The sequence below is a fragment of the Anguilla rostrata genome, chromosome 1, assembly GCF_018555375.3.
Source record: "Anguilla rostrata isolate EN2019 chromosome 1, ASM1855537v3, whole genome shotgun sequence".
Taxonomy (NCBI): Eukaryota; Metazoa; Chordata; class Actinopteri; order Anguilliformes; family Anguillidae; genus Anguilla; species Anguilla rostrata.
Genome location: NC_057933.1, coordinates 28,504,266 through 28,526,715, shown reverse-complemented (window position 1 = coordinate 28,526,715; position 22,450 = coordinate 28,504,266). Strand labels below are relative to the sequence as shown.

Genomic DNA, 22,450 nt, shown 5'->3' with positions numbered 1-22,450 from the left:
TTATTTCATGTCTGAAATTGGACCCAGATACCCAGAGTAGACCATTAAAATGTTTATGGCAGAAGAAGCAAGGCAGAACCTGCAGCACAGGCCCACTGATCTTTACATTTTTGGATGGGCTGAGGACGAACACGGAACATGATACAAACCCATCCAGTTTGGTTAATGATCAGTGAAGCTGTGCAGCATTTTCTCACTGATGTATAGAAGGGAAATACTGGTCCGAGGCTCAATCAGCATTTATTCCTAACTCTGACACACAACTTAGTTACATTTTCTTCACAAACAGCCGTTAATAGTATTCTTAACAGTTGCAATCATGTGCTCTGTCTTGATGCTACACTGTAGAAACCCGAGAGTGAATGAATTGATTTGACGGCACTTTATTTCTTCAACGCTGCATTTAATTGCTTCTGTGGCACATTTAACATCCCTCTGGAGCCTAGTTATCGACGCAGTGGGGGTGCAAGATCACAGAGCAAGAGCACCAATCCACCGCAAGGGCCACAGTGCACTCCCTTAATCTCTGAACGGTAACCAGAGTCAAAACAAGCCATGCAAATGAAAGGGAGAACACTGACAGATTTAGGATCAGATATGCTGGCAATGGTTTTATTGCTTTTCTTTTCTTTTGGGGCACAAAAGTGTCTTGTGAGCTTTTCTGTGCTTAAAGGGCACATTGAGCCATTCCGTGAAACCAGGATATTATCCCCAGTGTGACTGTGTGAAAATAAATAAATGTGTGTACAAAATTATTCTTCCATTCTTCATTTTATTGTTTACATATGCCTGGAGTTCATTTGAATTGTATGAAGTCAATGGCAACAGTAAATACAATGCATGAACTGCCTGTTCAGTTGCATGTACTGTACCCTAAGCGCAGCCCAAGATTATGGTTCTTATAGTCTGATGTTAAAATGGTTGGTTTGTATATTACTGACTGTTTGGACCATGCCACATTCATTTTCAGTACATCGGATGGAAAAAAGCTTGTGATTGACCCTAATGACAAAATTACAGTTGTAATAAAGATGTTGTCAGTCCCCTGTCACTCTATCTAGTGCTAAGATTGTGGGTTATGTGTATGTAGAACACCATGTTCAAGATGACGGGTCAAAATAAGGGTCGTATACAATTTTTGGTGAGTCCTTAACCAAATATTTTGTAGCCATGAAACTGACTGGAAACACTGAATTAGGGTTGCCATGGATGCCATTTGATTCACTTGTATTGACATAACTGTTTCAGCGTGTGTTAACACAGGTCTTAGACTTAATCCTACCATATTGGCCTTTGTTCACATCTTTGAGTGACAAATTCAAGCAGCTATCATGTGTTTTCCCTTTGTTTGATAATTACACTGTATTGTGAGATTGGTTGTCATCGAATAAATCAGAAATATTTTGCAGTCATTTTAACCATCCATCCATTATCTATATACCTGCTTATCCTGAGCAGGGTCGCGGGGGGTGCTGGAGCCTATCCCAGCGTGCATTGAGCGAGAGGCAGGAATACACCCCGGACAGGCCACCAATCTATCGCAGGGCACACACACCATTCACTCACACACTCATACCTATGGGCAATTTAATTTTTTGGACTGTGGGAGGAAACTGGAGTGGGCCTACCTGCGTATCTTTGGACTGTGGGAGGAAACCCAAGCATACATGGGGAGAACATGCAAACTCCACACAGAATGGCCCCAAGCCGAGATTCGAACCCACGACCTTCTTGCTGTGAGGCGACAGTGCTACCCACTGCACCACCGTGACACCCTCATTTTAATTTATAAGTCTCCCTGAATTCAGGAAAATGTTATTGAGAGATGAACATTAAATCATTTTCTGAATCAAAACACAATAGATATGCTGTTCATTACAGGTGATATTGAATAATAGAACAATTTAAATTATAAAAAGCATAGTGTTTTTACCACAATGTACATCCTGTTTGTGTGTGCCTGTATAATCATGTTTTGAGTCAGTCATGCAATGCAACATTGCCCTCTACTGTTTATAATTAACATGAACTAACAAGAGCAACCATAAAACAACCCCCTATTGCACTGTTTGTTGTAATATTGGGCTAAAATTGTTTTGTTAATTATTTTATTTATTTTTTTAATCTGTGCTATATGGTATAATTTTTATAGTCATAGACGTGTCTATCATTTCATTCTTACAAGAGTTTTGATGAAATAATTCAAGCATTTTCAAGCTATATGTTACACATCCTGCAGTAATATATTAAAATTTCCATAAAAAATTAACCACTTCACTGTAGATAAATGCAACAACAAAAATATTTTTTTTTTCTAATGAACAAGACCCAGAAAGATCGACAAAGCAGACAGAAATACAGTACTGCATATTGTCCACAGGATGGGAGTAAATACACGGTGGTAATGACTTTTGGAGATACAAAAAATCTTCATTTTGACTTGTGTTGTTTGGGCACTAGATGGGTAAAAAAAATGTTCAGTGTTCTCATCCTGCTTAGGGCATGGACATTCAGCAAGCTTCTTTCCACAGCTCTACAAATACACGTTTTAAATTGTACCATGCCTGGAAAATGTTTTATTATTTTTGCTTTCCTATTCTACATTAAAAAGAGGATCAAATTCCTTTGTTTGTCCCCTATAGCAATGCCCAATTCCCATCAAAAAATACTTCTTTCTCACAAGATAAGAAAAAGTGATTATGCAAATAACCAATTATATTCATAATTCTATTCACACTCCTAGTCAACATCAATTTAAAAATAACCCAACACATCTCTGGTTGTCAAAGCAACACATGGGCATTATTTATAAAATAATGTTCCCATCATATTGCATCTTAAATAGTGGCTTATGCAGAAAATAAATTGAGCAATTTGTTATTTGTAAAATCCCAAATTGAAGTGGATATGATTGTATAGCTATGTAAAGATTACACTTGATGTAATTTAATTACCTGCAGATTATGTGAAGTTACTGCACATGTGAAGGTTGTGCATGAATCCTGAAGTGCGCTGTGCGCATTTTAAGAATGACATTTAAGATTATATTTAAATTTAAATTCAATAACATTTTTTTATAGTGGCGGCCCCATCTTTATATATGTATTGTCTGGCAGTTGATGATTTTCTTTAAAGTATGCTTGCATGTTGACATGAGATGTTATGCCTCAGATGCAGGTGTATTTGTATTCCCTATTTCCTTTCTGTTCTTTAACTCTGTGTCCCCTTTGTTCTGTTCACTTCTCTCTTTACGTTGGAGTAATTAATTGTATATTCCACTAACAAGCTGGTGTAATGCTTCTGTCTTTTTAACATTGGATGAATGATCAACCAACAAAGGCACGTGTCGATATAACAAATTTTGTTTTTAATTCATTTTAATTCAATTTAATTCATGATTATTTTTCCCCGTAATAATAATTAAGTTCAATCAAATTAATTATAATATGTATGTAGGTTTGGCACACAGTAAAACTTAGTGTTTAGTATTCAGAGTGATGAATATTATATGAGGGTATTGATCTTTAAAAACCACTGGGTTCAGAAAAATAAACATATCCAGTATCATGGAAATATTTACCCTTTCAGAGCAAGGACTTGTGTTCAGCAGGATGTCATTGGATTAAATGCTCACCTGAACCTCCCACCTGCCAATACATTTCCAGTAAAACACCTTAGCTTCCGAGCTCTGAGGTGGGGAATGATTTCATGAAACAGATTAAAATATGGTGCTGCTTTGACACTATCAATGTTGGCAGATGGTATTTTGTGTTTACTCTGCTATTTGAACTCTCATATATTCTGATTGCCACAGGCAAAGTGCAACACAGAGAGAATGAGCTATATCTACAGGGACCTCTGATCTGCCAGAATCCTTGTGGGCAAGATGTTAGCTGGTGTGTGACTTCACCTTGGCCATGCTGATGACAATGAGTACCACAGCCCAAAATATTAAAGGGAGGTTCACCTCAAAGACAGACTGAAGGGATTTGAGATTTTTTTCCCCCTGAATATTTCCTGAACTAGCAACCGGCCCTCTCCTTACGTTCCACTCTGTATCAAACCAGAATATGTGAAATAACCCCATAATATCAAAGATATATACAAAGCTTATATTTCCCTGTTGGGTATACTTTTCTTTTGGTGGCTGTGAATTTTGGTTGCACTTGGACCCAATCAAAATTCCAATGCCATTTATCAAACTTCAGATGTTTATTTTTGTTAATGTTCATCTACACAAGCTCCCTTGTATCAAAACAGAAAAATAGTATTTGCCTATCAAACCATCTTCACTGAAGAAGGCAGGTGATGACAGATTATGTATCCTTTCTTTGTCTATTAGACATTTTTAACATTTCTTGTCAGCGGTTAGCCCCATCGTGGTCACTAGAAGATGAGGGAAGGAAGGAAAGAAGGATACATTCTTAATGTGCTATGATTTTTAAGCAGCCATTTTACATACACATTTTTTTCCTCAGTGAGATAAACTTTAAAAAGTTGCATGCTAATTTTTTATTTATTTTTATTTATTTAACCTTTATTTACCCAGGGTAGGTTCACTGAGCACGGATGCTCTTTTGCAGGAACGCCCTGCTTCACACTTATACACATTCATACCTGGGAGCTGCCCAGTACAACCACAATACTCTATTGTTGGCCACTGAGCAGCTCCACTAATGCAACTATCAGAGATGCAAAAACTGACTTTTTTTTTTTGGGGGGGGGGGGGGGGATGTTAGAATGTTTTTCTATATGCAATTGTGTCTGTATAAAGGAGCACACAATATATTCACAATATACTGTAGCTCATTATTTGTTTGTTTTTTTCTTTTATAAGCCTTCTTTTCTCAAAAATAATGTCTTCTCTTTGACATGGTGGACAACCCACTTTTGTAACTTTGGGTACTCCACAGCATAACAAGAATCTCCATTCCCGTGATACATCTAGATTTGTGATAGATAATTTGTTGCATTCCATTCAACCACTAATTTACGTCAGGCCCAGTCATTGGAGGATGGGCTCCCTGTCATAGTCCGGTTTCTCCCAAAATTTCTTCCCATTGGGGAGTTTCTTCTCACCACCACCACCATTTTTTTACCTCATGTGCTTCCTTTTTGGGTGTTAAGGTCTGGTTTTTGCTCTTTTACTTTTACTTTTTTATGCTACTCTGTCTAGCATCTCTGTGACAGTTCACAGTGAAAAGCACTATACAAATAAAATAGATTTTATTTGCTTTCATTTCATTACTGCTGGTATACCACCTCTCTACTCTCAACATCTTTAAACACTGGAGGGCTGCCAGAAGAAGCATTTAGCTGAAAACAAATGCATTTACATAGTGACATGATTTTCTTCCGCCAAACACCTGTTTCCTTCAGTTTTATGACGATGTTAACCTGCTAACTATGCCAAGTTTGTACAATTGCAGAAATTGCAGCATTGATGATTTTAAAAAAATGTACTGGATACATTGAATGTCCCCAGACATCAGCAATTTCATCAAAACAAATTAGACTTGACTAGGCTACAGTATGTTAGCTATAACAACCTGCTTGACCCCCACCAGTCTGGCTTCAGGCCTGGCCACTCGACCGAGACTGCACTCCTCTCGGTCAGTGAGTCACTCCATGCCGCACGAGCAGCCTCCCTCTCCTCTGTCCTGATTGTTCTAGACCTCTCTGCTGCATTTGACACTGTGGAGCACTCTATCCTCCTGTCCTCCCTGGCAGCAACAGGGATCTGTGGCACAGTCCTTGTCTTACCTCTCTGACCGTTCCTTCCAGGTTGCCTGGGCGGGTAAGGTATCACCACCCCGTCCCCTCACCACCGGAGTTCCCCAGGGCTCAGTCCTCGGTCCCCTTCTCTTCTCCTTATACACCAGATCCCTTGGCCCTGTAATCTCTGCCCATGGCTTGTCCTATCACTCCTATGCCGACGACACGCAACTCTTTCTCTCCTTCTCCCCATCGGACACACAGGTCCCTGCCCGCATCTCCGCTTGCCTGAGGGACATCCAGAGCTGGATGGACAATCACCACCACCTGAAGCTGAACCCGGGAAAGACGGAGCTAATCTTTATTCCTGCTCTATCCTCTCCCCTCCTCGATTTTTCCATTTCCCTCGGGGACACCTTAGTGACATCATCACCCTGTGCCAAGAATCTCGGAGTGGTGATGGACAACAGGCTGTCCCTCTCCAAGAACATCGCAGCAGTAAGCCGGGCATGCAGATTTTTCCTGTATAACATCCGGAGAATCCGCCCCTTTCTCACCACCTACTCAACCCAGCTCCTGGTCCAAGCAGTGGTTCTATCCCGCCTGGACTACTGCAACTCTCTTCTGGCTGGACTACCGGCATATGCCACCAGACCCCTGCAACTCATTCAGAATGCTGCAGCTCGTCTGGTCTTCAACCTCCCCAGACACTCCCACGTCACTCCCCTGCTCACTACCCTCCACTGGCTGCCTGTTATAGCTCGCATCAAATTTAAAACATTGGTCCTAGCATACCAGGCAGTCAAGGGATCAGCCCCAGCATACCTCCACAAACCTAACCACAAACCCTACATGCCAGCCAGATCCCTCCGTTCTGCTACCTCAGGACGCCTGGCACCTCCCCCTCTTCACACCTGCACTTCCAGAACATGTCTCCTGTCTGTTCTGGCCCCACAATGGTGGAATGACCTCCCCGTGGAGGTCAGAACAGCTGAGACACTGACCCATTTCAAGCGACGACTGAAGACTCACCTCTTCAGGCTGCACCTCTCCCCATCCCTCCCTACCCTCCTGTAAATGATTGTAAGCATAGGGTTGTAACTAGGCAGCTGTTTCGTAGGTGACTTAGGTGCATTAACTGTCTTAACTACTGCTTGTAGTTTTTCCATAGACTGCGTTGTTGCCGTTCTCGTTGTTTTAGTGTTAATCAGTTTAACCTTCAGGGTCCAAGTTGAACTATGCGGTTGTTCCATGCACTTGGACCGGTACTTCTCTGTAGGGTTTTCGTCATACTTGTTCCTGGCTATGGTTATACACTTTGTTGTACGTCGCTCTGGATAAGAGCGTCTGCCAAATGCCTGTAATGTAATGTAATGTAATCTATATGTATTTTATTTGTATTATAGCTCCAGGTTGATATAAGTTCATTTACATTTAGTGCTTGACTAATGTTGCACTCAATAGTCTTAGAATATTAATAGCCAAGTCTGGCATTGTTGCTCACATAACTCTGATGGAAGCACTTATGTTCTTCTCCTTAAGTCACCCTGGAAAAGAGCATCTGCTAAATATATATCATTTAAGTCAAAGTGCTGTCCTGAAACAATGGCTTGTTGCAATGACACATTGGTTCCAATGTCTTTGACTGCAACAATAAGTTCCCAGATTATGGATGTTAAGTTTATAGGTTTGTTGAGCCAGTTTAAATTAAAACCAAACCACATCCAAAAAGCTGTTCCTTAAACAGTAAGGTTGATTTTATTAAGTACAGTGCTGGCAGTCCTGAGAGACCAACCTGAATAAAATCAATCAAAACGCTATACCAACAGAGCCCAAAAATATGCCTGGCAGGCACATAACCAAAGGGAAGTGCCATCGACATTCTAACAACTAATTTCATGTTGAATTGATTATGCCTAAAGGAGCTATTTTAGTTTTTTTTTTTTTGTTAAGAAATGTTTTGTTAAGAATTTACTGTTTATCTAGTATTGAGCGCAGTCAGATGCCCTTGCAGATTGCATAATCTTACCCGTTAGTTCACTGAAAAATTCTCACAATTGTGTTGAGCGGTCCAGATTTGGCTGCACCCTCAGATCAGCCTCTCTCATTGTTAGACCATGATTTACCACATGCTCAATTGTACCATCCCTTGTCTCATCTGAGACTTCAGCTCTTGGTCTTCTCTTTTGGTGTCTTCCACCATGCATGCATACTCCTTTCCCTCGCCACTCTTCCTCCTTTGTCAGTCATTCCTCCATCTCTTACAGATTTCATTATTATGCTAAAAAAATAATCCCAAACATGTCTCCTTTTACTGTGTAGATGATAATGAGATTGAGGACAGGTCCCCAACTGGGATGGGAATCAGCTGTGATAGGTTTCATTCACATAACTTCAATAAACAACTTTTTCACCATGTTTTTAAACATATCTACTTTTTAGAATTTTGAATGCATTTCAATTAATTTCAATTTAATGATGTAGGAAATTGCTCTTCATTTTAGTTTTTTTATTTTAGGTTTTGAAAAGAGTATGTAAACATTTGCAAAATGGGCTGTAGATATATACAGTTCTGCTGGTGGTTGAGTTTGAGTGAGAAAAGAATTCAGGAATTTTGGAAGCAGTGGTCATTAAATGGCTGATGTGTCAACGCAATAAAAAATCCTTCACAATTTGGTCCACATTGACTGCTGTTGGCTAACTGAGTGAGGAGTTTTTTTTTTTTTATAGTTAGATAACAGGACCAGTAGTAAAAAAAAAAAAAAATTATTGTGGTGGGTATGAATTCATTATGTAACGTTTGAACACATTTCTACCACATTACAATAGCATTGTATAAAGTGAATGTGCATAAGCCAACACTGTTCACAAATGTAAGGCAGATTGTGTTGTATATGTATTGGAGACCCCAGTTCAAGCCTCTCCAGTTCATTGCTCACCACTTTGGTGTCAGAGTGGGATTGGGAAGGTGCGGCTTCGAAACGCAAGGATCGCACCCAGTGAGTGGCGTGCATGCAAGAGAGTATGTAGTGGAGTGAACCACCGGGAGGGCTGCGCAACTGCACTGCTACAGGTTAATTCATTTTTAGCGCAGTGGTTAGCATGGCTGACTCGTATCCTGGAGACCAAAGTTTAAGCCTTGTTAGGCGCTTGGTCATTACATAGACTTTACAGTACTGATTTGTGTTTTACAATGAGCAATTACAGTGTTATACGGTGTTTGGATTTACAGTAAAGTAATGGTTACTGTATTTCACATTACAGCAATAACACTGTAAAATGATTTACAGTAACTTACTGGCAACCAGTCACTTTCACTGGATTTTTAAATTTTTTAAATTATTTAAATTGGGCAGCAGAAATACGGACTGTATTTATGTGAGCATAGGACACTATGTCAGTGATGTGTGTTGGTCTGTGCACTTCCTTGAGTGTATGTGCATGTGTTTATTTGAGTGAGCATGTTTGGGAGAGATGACCTACTTTTGCATGCTGGTGTCAGGATGCTGAAGTAATGTGGGTGCTTGCATGCGTGTGTGTGTGTGTGTGCATGGGCAAATATACATGTAAGTGAGAGTTTACAAGTGCGTATGAACGTGTGGTCCAGAGTGCTGTAGTCATGCAGGTGGCTGCTCATTTATTCCAGCAATGTGTGTGAATCAGTTCTCCTTTCAGACTGCGCATAAACTCTGGTTCATTTAGGTATCTCCCACACCTCTGGCAGACCTGGCCTCTCTCCACTCTAATCATCCCTTGAGTGAGTGTGGTCTGTGGACATAGAAAAGGTAAAATTGAAGATAGTAATTAGAGGCCATTCTCCTTCACACCAGTTAAATGATTCAGGTAATATCATGTCTTTTTATATTGCCTGGAGTCAATTTAGATATCTTTCAGATTCATTTTTGTCCCCTGTAGAGTAGATGAGTCTCTAGTCTTAATATCAAGAACCATAGTTTCTGTTGTACTGAAATCTACACAAGAAAAATCACGTAAATAACATTTTTTTTTAAATCTCACTGTGACATGTTTTTTGTCTGCCGAGAACCAGGGGATATGGTGGTTCATTTCGTCAGTTTTTGTTTTCATTTTGCAATTGTGAAACACAACTACAGGCCCATCCCATTAGCTTGTGGTGACAGGCTTGGTAAATGTAGTCTTAACAGGTCTATGTTTCCATTGGTACACTTCATCTGACAAGTAAAAAGGTCTCACTCACCCTTGTGCATCTGTGCCTGAAGTGCTCCACCTTTGCTAGGTTTCTCTCCACCCCTCCCATTTTCCTGCGGTGGACCAATCCTCTCACGGCCTCAGACAGGAACCTGGACACCATGGGCATTGACCACGCCTCGGGCAGCACCCGGAGGACAGCAACCGGATCAAAGGCTTCAGCGTTGTGGTTCAGTAGGTCCGCAGCATTGGTTGCCAGCTGGGGTGAGTCCAAGTAGATGTCGAGCAGGGCATGGTAGAGGGAGTTGCCAAATTCCTTGGGTTGGTTGCTTGTTACTGTCCTGCAGTAGTCTTCTGCGGCCCTCAGATCCTTCTCCCAGTGAACTAGTAGCTGCAGGGCTTTGCGGTGTTCCCCAGCAACCCCATGCAGGGTGGCTCTCTCCAAGTGAAGGGAAGTCCCCTGGATTTGTTCTTGAAAGTCAGTTATGAAAGATGTGAATTAACGCATGTAAGTATAGGGTTTAAAGGGTTCCCACTTTGCTTTAAAATGATTCAAATCTAGAAATACAGTAGTGACTTCAAAGTTAAGACAACAAAAATTCCTCAAAGAATGAAAATGATAAACTGTATTTCCAAAAGTATATGGAGACTCCTTCTAATGAGTGGTTTTGGCTATTTTAGCCATACCCATTGGTAACAGGTGCATAAAACAAGTATATAGCCATGCAATCTCCATTGACAAACATTGGCAGTAGAATGGATCGTACTGAAGAGATCAGTGACTTTCAACGTGGCACCTTCATAAGATGCCGCATTTCCAACAAGTAAGTTTTTCAAATTTCTGCCCTGCTAGAGCTGCCCCAGTAAATTGTAAGTGCTGTTATTATGAAGTATAGGAGCAGCTGCTCAGCTGCAAAGCGATAGGCCACACAAGCTTGCAGAGCTCACACTCACTACAGAGTTCCAAACTACTTCTGGAAACAATGTCAGCACAAAAACTGTTCATCAAGAGATTCATGAAATGGGTTTCCATAGCTGTACAGCCACGCACAAGTCTAAGATCACTATATGTGATACCAAGCATCGGCTGGAGTGGCATAAAGCACACCGCCACTGGACTCTAGGGCAGTGGAAATGCGTACATACAAAGGATTGTGTGCTTCCAACTTCATGGCCACAGTTTGGGGAAGGCCCTTTCCTGTTTCAGCAAGATAATGCCCTCATGCACACAGCAAGGTTCACAAATAAATGGTTTTCTGAGTTTGGTGGGGAAGAACTTGCCTGGCCTCATCAAACACATTTGGATTAATTGGAATGGCAACTGTGAGCCAGGCCTTACGTCCAACATCAGTGCCAAACCTCAATGCTCTTGTGGCTGAATGGAATGGAAGCTGCCTTCTGTTGTACTGACCCTGAAGTGCAACAGTGCTGTATAAGGTTGACTTCCACAGGAATTGTTGCAGTTTGTCCCTGGATGAGTTTGAAGTTCTGTCTGAACCATCTCCCTTCTCCGTTACCTCCAGCACCTGTGTGATGTAAGTCATGGCTAGAAGGGTGTGGTGCCTCTCTTTCTGAAAGAAAACAAAAGTCAATGTCACATTGTATCTTTGATGATGATAATTATTGATTGTATTTATATAGCACATGCCTCAATTGTGCTCAGTTGTGAAGTAGGAAACACACCTCAACCACCATCATTGTGTATGACCCACTTAGGTGATGTATGGCACCAATTGTTTCAGCTGAGGTAGATGGTGTGGGGAATAGTTAGATAGAAAGTTGACTGAGCCAGGTTTTGAACTTTCCAGAGGTGGGTAACCCGGCTTCAAAGAGTAAAAAGACTGACCATGTATTTGCTCCACCAACATGCACTAAACCAGCTGATTACAATAGTTAGTTCTCCTATCATGCTGAAGAGTTATGCTAATTAGAATCAGCTGGTTTAGTGCATGGTGATGGCGCAAATACATGGTCAGTCTTTTTACTCTTTGAAGCCGGGTTACCCACCTCTGGAGCTTTCCCAGTACACTGGGGAACCCTTGGCTCTTTGTAATGGGACATTTGAATGGACACAGCAAGGTAGGACCTCAGTTAAATTTTCTCATGTGAAAGATACTATCTCCATCACCACAATGTGCCTGTAATTGTACAGTAGCTCATTTGGTTCCAAATGACAATCTTCTACAGGCCACCAACAGCACTTCCATGCCCAACACAGTCCTTACAGGTCTCCCATCCAAGTACTATCAAAGCCCCAGCCTGCTTAGCTTCAGTATTTTACCAAGAGCAAGGTAGAGTACATGATGGCAAGTCTGTGGAGGGCTCCATAGCATATACCATATGACCGAAAGTATCTGGACACCCCTTTGTCTGGGGCTGTTTTTCATGGTTTGGGCTTGGCTATCCTTAGTTCCAGTAAAGCCAAATCTTAATGTTATAGCGTACAATCACATTCTGCAAGATTCTGTGCTTCCCCAACAGTTTGAGGAAGGCCCTTTCCTGTTTCAGCATGACAATGCCCCCGGGCACACTGCGAGGTCCATATAGAAATGGTCTTGTTAAGAAGAGTGTGGAAGAACTTGACTGGCCTGCACATAGCCTTGACCTCAACCCTATCCAACACATTTGGAATCAATTGGAAAGCCAACTGCAAGTCAGGCCTAATTGCCCAATCAGTGCCCAACCTCACTAATTCTCTTCGGGCTAAATGGAAGCAAATCCCAGCAGCAACATTCTAACATCTAGTATAAAGCCTTCCCTGAAAAGTGAAAGTTTTTATAGCAGCAAAGGGTGGACCAACTCCATATTAATACCCATAAATTATGAGGAGATGTTGGATATCAGGTGTCCACATACATTTGGCAATAAAGTGCATGTCCTCTACCAGCGTAACATACTAAATTTACCCCTTATATATAATTCATTCACATTGCTGGAACAGTTCCAGTTAAGTTATTTATTATTAATTTTTCATTATTATTAATCAAAGGATTCTAGACTATTCAGAAAGCTGTACCTCATTGAATTTCAATTGCAACCTTTAAAATTAAAATTCCTTACACATAGTAGCCCAGCATACAGCTTCCCTTTGCTGCTGCTAACGTGTTGCTTATGTAACCACACCTTTCAGGCTGCAAAAATGGTCTTCTAAGTAGTTTGTTTGTTAAAGATGCCAATAAGCAGCCAGGAGCTCATGCTGAGCTCAGGTTCCTGCTAAATAATGTGCTGATTTTGACAGAAGTCTGCAGTGGAGGCACCCAACTGGCTCATTCTGCCAGGAGTAGGGTGGGTCAGTTAGGATCCTTGACCAGCCCCTTGGATTACCAATGTATTAATTCCTCCCAACAGCACTAGCCACCAGTTATTACCAATAAGTGATATGTCTCTTCCTCAGTCGACATTAGCCCTCCTGTTGTACCACTTATTTTTATTGCCTCCTGAGGCTCAGCAATAAAAAAAGTTAAGTATTTACATTTTTTGACAAAATACAGTGTCCTGGGTAACAAAAACATGTTGCTGTGGAAATATTGTTGTGTTGGTTTCAGCACAGTATATAGAATATGCAGTCCTTGAGAGTAAGACCAGAGACTAATGTCCCCTACAGGGGACAAAAAATAATTGGCAGTTCTCAGGAGGATAACTTGACTGTCCCATGGGCAAATGCATCGGAAAAGTGCATGTGCTTCAGTTGCAGTGCCCCTTGCACAAGGTGCAGGCGGAGATTCCAAGCTAGGAAAAAGACTCCAGCAGTTACAAAAATCTATATTTGATTTCACTGAGAAAACAGAGCTAGTATGCTAGCTCTGCGTAGGAATTAAATGGGGCACCAACCTTGCTTTTCAGAGTGAAAATCAAATGTTCCAGGTACAGCACCAAAGCCAGGGGATACTTTTTCAAAAAGCTTAGGACTTCTTCCTCCTCAAGTGGATCCTGATCTTCCTCTCTCCTGGTGAAGATCTGTACCCCTACCTTCAAAATCACAAATAATTCTTTAAAAATATGTTTCCAGGTGATGTACTGCAGCAGGCTGGGGCAATTGTTCTTAGTGCAATGATGTCATTAAAAAAATTTATTCGATACACCTTGCGACTTGTATACATATGACAGCATGTTACTGGTTTTGAGAAGAAACACTCCATTACCATTACTACCAGTCCCACACACAGCAGAACATGGTTATTGTATAGTTTCAGGGATAAACAAAAGGTATTACAGTTTAGCTTCAGTAAGGTCTATAAGAAAGAACAGGGAATAGTTCCCTTTTATTAGTTTAGTCTGAAGAATTCTTATTGCTGCAAAAAAAATATGCATATCGTTGCATTTGTACTACAAGGAGGACGAACACTATAATAAAGAATGCATATAGGTAATATTCTTTGATGTCAGTTAATCTGTGCTGCATCTCATTGCAGATTTTCTCATGGGCAGGGCTTTGAAGCTAGTACTGGTCATTGCTGTAGCACTTCTACCCTCTGTTGTTTGCTCAGTGTCACTGCAAGTGATGTTTCTCAAGGTTATTCCCAATTTCACCTATGTGAATTTCTTGGATCAGTGCCCAGTATGATGCTTGAATGAAAAAAATGCCTTTGTTGATTCTTGGCTCTTTCCCACTGTTTTTTTTTTTTTTTAAACAGAATCAATGCATCTTTGGCCTTGTGAACATTAATCTAGTTCTCAGAAACCTTGTGAAAAAGGAACACCTGAATCTTCCCCAGTAAGACCCAATTACTTTCGAATCATAGTATAGCCACATAAATAATAGGCTTTCATTTGAACAAAAATTGGCTCCAAGTCCAAACAGTCTTCTTTTCATTGTGGGCTTAAGTGTCACCATGACAATTAACAGCATGCAGCCTGGTTGTCATGCCAACCATGGTGCCGTCTGTGTCTCTTGTGGGTATAAGAAGCCAGATATGAGAATACCTGCTGAGATTCCTGTTACTTCACTATTCTAAGTGATACTTAAAATTAGTGAAGTTATTTTTTCCTGATAAAATACAATAAGTATCGAGATAAGTATATATAGCAAGCATAATGACTCTTATGAGGCTGATAAATAAGCTTTTAATCCTGAGTTAAGTACTTCCGAATTCTTATTCACTGAGAATGCGGAATGTAGCCTGGTGCTGTTGGGAAAGAATGCTGCAGCATTCAATATGGAGCAAAATCCTATTCATATTATTGCGCTGTTCAGCACATGCTGTGTGCACATCAGTGTCATCCTGATTGTTAATATGATCGTGTCTCAGTGGTTAAGCCAAGCAAACGCTATAGATTAACTTGTGCATTTATTGCAAAGTAAAAATAAAATAAGTTGAGAGAACAAAGAAGATACATAGTAGAAGATAGTAAATATAAAAAGTGTAGTGAGTTCAGTAAACTGAAGTGTATTTAATAGATAAAATGCTGTGTGAAATACAGACCAAAAAAACACAAATGCTATTTTTTATGGGGATTGTTGCTTTCTCAGAAAGCCTCTACAGTACATGACCAATTTATCATCAGATGCACAAAAACTAGTTTGAGTTTATGAAAACCCACCTCCTGGCTCTTCTGCAGAGCCCAGTCAGCAAACTTCCAGATGAGCTGTCCGCGTTTCTGTCGGCTGAGTGAATTTACGACTTGCTCATAAGCAACAGAACTCACAGCATCTGGAGCATTGCCATCCACGATATCCACCCAGGTCTGCAACACCAGAACGCCCATGTATACACTTAAGGCCTCAAAATAATTCTGACAGTGCACGTAATTACTTAAAACGTTTTTATATGCAGCAGTTGGGATGTAATAAATTACACAGGAGAATTTGTTTTATAGCCAGTGAAAAGATGCATTATGGTTGCCTGGGCAATAGTGCATGAGTTGATTTATTAACATTTCTTCTGACTCACCCATCCTGCTATTTTCTGTCTTTTGGGTTTAAAGCAAAGAAATTGTATTATTAAAAAAAAAAAAATGACTAAATTGTTTCTCAGTTTTCCCTAAACACTGTACTTCTAATGGTCTGTAGGTAACAAATAATTGCTAGGTCAGCTGAGATAAATCTTTTGCATCTCTTACATGTTGGTAGCAACTTTCATGAAATATAAGTTCATTTCTATATTTATCACTTACTTTTCTATTTTAATACCTTTCTGTACAGCAATTTGTGTAGGAAAGGTGCTACATAAATATATAATAACTATGGGGATGTGATAATGGTGACTATTATTATTATTATTATTAGTAGTAGTAGTAGTAGTAGTGGTGGTGGTAGTAGTAGTAGTAGTCATAGTTGTAGTAGTAGTAGTACTAGTAGTAGTAGTAGTGGTATTTGTTCACTTGCCTGTATTTCACAGAATACACTCACAGGTTTTGTGAAATTATTACCTGGATCGCATTGTCATCTTGGCCATGGCTCTGATGCAGTAGACCAAGGGCATAGAATCTTAAACACAAAAAAGAGGTCATCACACACTCTGGCGAGGGAACCGTGCAGGTACATTAACTCATGTCATTTAAGTGCTGTGCTGAGCTTTTTTTTAGGTCAGGACTTTTAAGGAGCTATTCACGTCCTCAGTTATACACGTCCTTTTTTTTCTCTGACTTCATTGTGGCCTGACACAATATCTTTGAACGGCATGCTTCTGGGAGGAATCATTAATGATTGCTGGCCATTTTATGCTTGCAAAATGCCCCTCTGAGCATGTTAAAAAAATCTGTTCAAAATATTTTGTTCTCATTCATTGGAATGTGTAGTACAAGCCCCAAGAACAGCAATAGCTGATCTTTTGGTCATTTCAATGGACATTTTAAAGGCCTGACCCAGGGATGTGCTGCTATTACCTGATCAGTCTGGCCACCTTTTCCTGATGGCGGGGCCTGATGCTGAAAGTTTCAAACCTTGGCAGGACAGTCAATTATACAACAGTAGGGTTGATTCTAAAACTTCCTCTTCTTCTTCACGTCCAACTTAACATTTTGGTGTTGAAAAGTCAGTGAAACCCCGCCTAGGCACTCAGATGAAAACTCTGCATTTGCTACATTTGGTTGAAATTTTAAAGTTTTATGGGCCACTGTAGACATGGCCAGGCTGTATCCGGATAAAACCTGAGCTATATTGGAGTTATCCTAGTTTATGTCAGAACATCTCTCAACCTGGATTTCTGTTCACTGGAATAGTCTGGTGAATGTTTGAATGCTTTGTAAGTCACAGCTGAGGACAGATGTCGATTAAATCCAGACAAAAGTTAAGTAACCTCTGCTGTAGGCTCTCATACAATTTTTAATCCATTCACTGCACTTATAAGCTTTGCGTTGAGAGTCACTCTTTTTTAGATTGACTGATAAATTGAGGTAATGTAAAAATGTTAATAATCTCATAATCTACCCTGACCCAAAATGACAATACAGAGTATTGTGGAAATATAGAGAAAAACAATTAAATTTGTTGATTTTTGATTATTTTCCATGCTTTCCTCAGATGACTGCTGCTCACCTTTTGTGGTGTGCTAAATAGGACACACACGTACTGAGAACACAATCATTGGCTGAGGACAGGAGTTCCACAAGGTCTGCGTCACTTTCTCCCTCCACGTAAAGTTTCAGGAGCGCCCCGTCAACATCCTTGCGGCAGTCGCGGCTCTGGTCAGCCCACCGCACCTCCCTCAGGAAGTTTGTCAGGAAGCTCTGGTATCGCTCAAATGTGGCACGGTCCTCTTTCAGTGCCCTGAGGTCTTTAGCGTTGAAGACTGGGGTATGCTGGGATATGAAGTCTTCGCAGAGAAGACGCTGCTCGGGGTACAGGGTAATGATTTCTCTCGGGTCCAGATTGCCCTTGCTGTGAAAATAGAGAAATAAATAAATGTGTGTGCATGTACATGCGTGTGTGATGTTTTGGTAATAATGAATATATATATATAACTTGACCAGGGTCTTCTCACATGAAAAGGTTTTTGGCTTCAGAGAAACTTTCCTCGTAGAACTTTACAAATCCCACTGTACACGTAAGGTTTCTGTGCAGCACCTGCAAATTGAGCCATTCTTTATCATCTGAAGACCTTTACCAGGAACATTGCAGTATACAGCACAGACCACTACCCCCCTCCCCTGCCCCCAACCCCACCCTTCAAACACCCTGGGGAAACATGTAGCATTGCAATGAAAACACATGGTAAAATACAGTAGCTGGTGTCAGGCTGGTAATCTTACATCATTGTACTTGCTGAAGGGACAGGATAGAGATATAAGCTTGTGTTCCAGCCGACTAGAAACAAAACGATCAAAAAAGAAATTGCATCTGTGGGATGATTTCCTTGAAATCCCTGATGGTTACCTTCTGAGCTAATGCCTCTCTGTTGCTCATCAGAATGACCATCTGGTGCGCGTGTTTTATAATGCATTCGGTCCCGCTAAACAACTGAGGTGCTTGTCATCACTGACCCTGGTCTGTCTGGTGAATTTTTGGGGAACGCCAAATTTGCAAGGCTTTCTCAGATTTTTCTCCCCCTTAAGGGCCAGAAAGAAATTGCAAGAAAGTGTTTTCCCGCCGAATTTGAGGGAATCTGCTGTTCTGGCGTTGACTTGCATGACTACATGACTTGCGGAATTCCATATGATGGTCAGCGAGCCTCTCTTTTCATTAAAGGCATTGTGGGAAATGTGGATTACAAAGTGGATTACATTATTTTTTCATAGGCTAGGAACAGATAAAGGGAATATCTTTTGTGTTCGGCTCTTCATCCTGACAGATTTACCTCGTAGGTGTCCTTGGATAACAGGGATTGTACCCCCTGGACAAAGTCCAAAGCCTCGTTCACGCGTTCGCTTGCCACCAGAGCCTTGATCTGCTCCTCCATAGCGACGGGGCTCAAGCTGTGCACCTCTCTTTCCGAGAAAACATACACCCTTTCTAAACGAAACAAAATGCCAAGCAAGATTAGTGAAAGAATAAGTACAATACAAACACAAAAATTACTGTAAATGAATTACAACTGTGATATAGGTAATTACTGGACTTTTTTCCTCAAAGGGCTTCTTCGCAATTATTAGCCAAAGACTGAAAAAAAAGGTTGGACTGGCTGATTTATTGATTGGCTAATTAATCGATTAATTAGCTGGTTGCTTTGCCTCAGTAGCTTCATCATTTACTGACTGCTTCGTCAGTGACTGATTGCTTCTTCATTGACTGGCTGCTTCTTTATTGACTGTCTGATTAATGGACTGGTGGAAATGTTTCTCAGAAGAGCTGAGAGGGTAAAAGCCAACCTGGTGTTGAGAGCAGGCCCTTGGCTCTGTTCTGAGGAATGGTTTGCTTGAGTCTCTGGTCCAGCATGCTGTAGATGTGAAGAGCCTCACTGCTCAGAGTCAGCACATAGGGGAAATGAACTACAGCCCCCAGGACCCCCTCCAGCCACTGTATAGGGGGGCGGTGAGACACCCCGGTACTCGTCACAAACATGCCTAATAAATAAATAAATCAATTAATAGGCTGTGTTGTTGAACCTTTTAAGAATGCATTTTTTTCCAACTTTATTTGCTGCACACTAAGCTGTAATATTGGTTGAATGTAAAACTGAGAATGTATGAACAGCTATTAATGAACAAGAGTTATAATTATTTTTTAAATAAAACCACCAAAATGTTATATTATTTAGCTAAGAACATGGCTGGAACTCTTATCTGAAGGTATGCAAAAGGAAGAAAAGATTAGACATACTTACCCAGAATATAATTTATAATCAACAAGAATTGTCACACGATCACAACTATATTTAGCTAATGTAAACCTATATATTAGCAGATGTTTTAAAAGATTTTCAAAAAAGTATTTTGGCTGGAAAGTAAAAAAGAACCATTTTCCTCTGTTTCACATTCTTTTGCCTCTGTAGGATAGTACAGTAAACACTAAATGTATTATAAAAATGATTCTTACCCAAAGACCCTGGGCTGTGCAAAAGAAACTCTCCTTTTCCGATAGCATCAACGATGATGCCTTGCTTGGGCAGGTCATGCGGGAACAGGTCAATGGTGGCCCCGCCCTCGCAGTCGTGAAGGAAGTACCGGTCGCTCGCGGCAACGCAAAGGCAGCTCCCGTCCACGGCCAGCCCCAGCGGCTCCTGGGGCAGGGCCACCTCCCTGAGGCACTCCCACCGGTCCACTGACACGCTGTGGACGCTCACCGCCCTCCTCCGGGCTGACGCGGTGAAAAGCTGGACCACGAGGTCCTGCCGGGAAGACGCGGCAGCCCAGCGGAGGCGGAAGAACGAGACGCTCCGGATCTTGCGCAGGCCGGGGAGGGGTTCCAGGGAGAACATGTTCAGCGCGACGAGGGACCCGTCGCTCAGCGCCAGCAGGTGGTTCAGGAACGGGACGGCCCCCAGCTGCGAGACGGGGCTCCGCGAACCCAGCTGCCTCCTCCGGGCCTCCCGAATGCCCGCGCCCTTCCCTTCCGTTCCCGACCCACCCTCATCCAGGAGGACGAAATGCTGGACGAGAGAGTCTTTGCCTCCAATGTAAAGGTTCCTGCCGCAGGCTTCGAGACACTGGATGCTGGACTTGTCCCTTTCTTTGCCTGTGGTTGGCTTCTCGAGAATCAGCGTCGGGGTGAAGGCTTTAAGACTCATCATCTAACATTCAGACCAGCAAGCTAAAATGCTGGAGACCAAGAAAACCTGAAACATGTGTCGTTACAGATTGTTACCCTCAACCCTCTCCCTTTTGAGTCAATATTGACCTCTACTGATAAATATCGATCATGTACTCAGTGCTGGACAAGGAAGCATATGTAGTGGTATTTCTGTGTCACCCATACATAACAATAACAATATATGAATGACTGATATATTCTTATAATTTACTCGCCCAAATTTCCAATTTAGTCAGAAGTTACAGTTCTGATACCATTCATGCACAGGTATACTTACATATTATTTATTTGCATTTATGTTGGTGCCCCCATCTTCCTCCACAGTGAAGGGACTGGATGTGTGCGCATGTGTGTTTGTAATTGTGGAATTAGATAATAAATAAATATGGAAAAAATATCAACAGTAAATATTAGGGGTGGAGGAAGATGACGCTATTTGTATTTGTATCTGTATTTGTTGAACCAACAAAATTATTTTTATTTGTATTTGGATAAAACCAGAAGTGGGTATGGTGTAAACCAGAAGTGGGTGGAGTCCAACAAGGAATCTGTATAAAATGCCAAAAATCCTTGATTTCTACCATTATAATCACTGGCACTGCTATTCTTGAGATAAAGCATTAAAGTTATAGTTCTCCAATAACATCAATAATAATACAGTTTCACAATAGGTAATTAGCTTTTTAAAGCCGTATTTAACAAACAATGACCTATATGTTATATAGCCATAACAGGTAAATAAACAGTCAAGTTTCAGACATGGGCAAACTGTTTTTATAAATCAAAACATATGCTACTCAACCTTACTCTGAACTGTATGAACCAACACCATCCCTACCTAAAGTCATACACTAAAGTCAATTATAAACTGAAAAGTGCTTTTATAATAAATTTTAAAAATCTGCATTTTCGTTATAAAATACTGTCTGCTATGAACTTCTAATTAAATAAAAAAATATATACAGAATGTAAGGCTAACCTGTTTCTAAATGTGCATTAGTCTCATTTACACATAGGGCAATCAGTATGATTGTAGCCTTAGAAAAACACATTTTGATCTCAATCTTGAAATAGGCTAAAATATTGCAGAGTTGGTCTTGAGTCACATTCGATTTTCAGTAATTTAGTTTTGACCTGGACTTGACTAAAACGGTCTAAACTACAGCCCTGCTGGAAATACAGCGTGTGTACAAACAGCTTTGGAAAAAAAGTTTAAATCTTCAGCAATCGGTCACATCAAATTTAGCTCAGTGGGACCTCCAAATGAAATAAAAAAGAGGATACATAGGACACGTTAGAAACCACCAAGATTTCAGGAAGAGAGCTTTACAGCTGCTTTTGCAAACAACTGCACATAGAAACGCATACTTCTGCCAGAATGCAGGTTTTACTGTTTTAAGCCATGCCATATCATAATTCTCACAATGCAAAAGCAGGGCAACTCATATGTACTGAGAAACACAACACATTTTATGTTACAATAAAATGACCATACCTTGCAGAACAGCAGCCGTAGTCTTTCAGGAAGAGAGAAACTGTTGTTCAGCTAAAGTGTATTTTGACCTTGACCATGTGACTCTCCTCTCCCGAAAGGAAATGCTGGTCAGCGGTTTTTGTGCCACAAACACTTGGCTAATCAGTACAGATGGACAAATTTTGACAACGATAATGGCTTACTTTAGAACAGGGACTGCTTCTTTAAAAAAAAGTCATATAAGGGTTTCGCTAGCGGAGCTAATGTAGATAACTAACTTGAAAGATACTCAGTATTGCTGACACATCCATATATTCACCATCCATATATATATATATATATAATTTCATTTAAATCTGTGAAATATTCCAATGCCTACATAATAAGAATTTTTATTTTTTGTCTTTCTGTCCTATTGTTTCTCCTCCAGGACATACTTTAACCCAAAAGCAATTCAGCAAAAATTG

General features: G+C 40.8%; 1 protein-coding gene across 1 annotated transcript; it reads right to left on the bottom strand.

The window, feature by feature from the left end:
* Window positions 1–7,673: 7,673 nt before the first annotated feature.
* si:ch211-266g18.9 (transforming growth factor-beta receptor-associated protein 1) lies at window positions 7,674–22,091 on the bottom strand. The gene is made up of 12 exons (XM_064333357.1): window positions 22,005–22,091; window positions 19,796–20,534; window positions 19,129–19,323; window positions 18,618–18,772; window positions 17,805–17,887; window positions 17,360–17,701; window positions 16,252–16,309; window positions 15,424–15,567; window positions 13,714–13,851; window positions 11,294–11,453; window positions 9,932–10,353; window positions 7,674–9,483 (listed from the first exon to the last, which is right to left on the bottom strand). The coding sequence occupies exons 2-12, from the start codon at window positions 20,487–20,489 to the stop codon at window positions 9,349–9,351; spliced, it is 2,526 nt and encodes an 841-aa protein (XP_064189427.1). The 5' UTR covers window positions 20,490–20,534; window positions 22,005–22,091; the 3' UTR covers window positions 7,674–9,348.
* Between the last annotated feature and the right edge of the window lie 359 nt (window positions 22,092–22,450).

Coding starts and splice junctions, on each gene's coding strand:
- si:ch211-266g18.9 (XM_064333357.1), bottom strand. CDS start 20,489: ATGATGAGTCTTAAAGCCTTCACCCCGACGCTGATTCTCGAGAAGCCA. Junction 17,888..18,617: donor TATCCAAGGACACCTACGAG/GTAAATCTGTCA, acceptor CTCAATTTGCAG/GTGCTGCACAGAAACCTTAC. Junction 16,310..17,359: donor TATTTAGCACACCACAAAAG/GTGAGCAGCAGT, acceptor TTTGTGTTTAAG/ATTCTATGCCCTTGGTCTAC.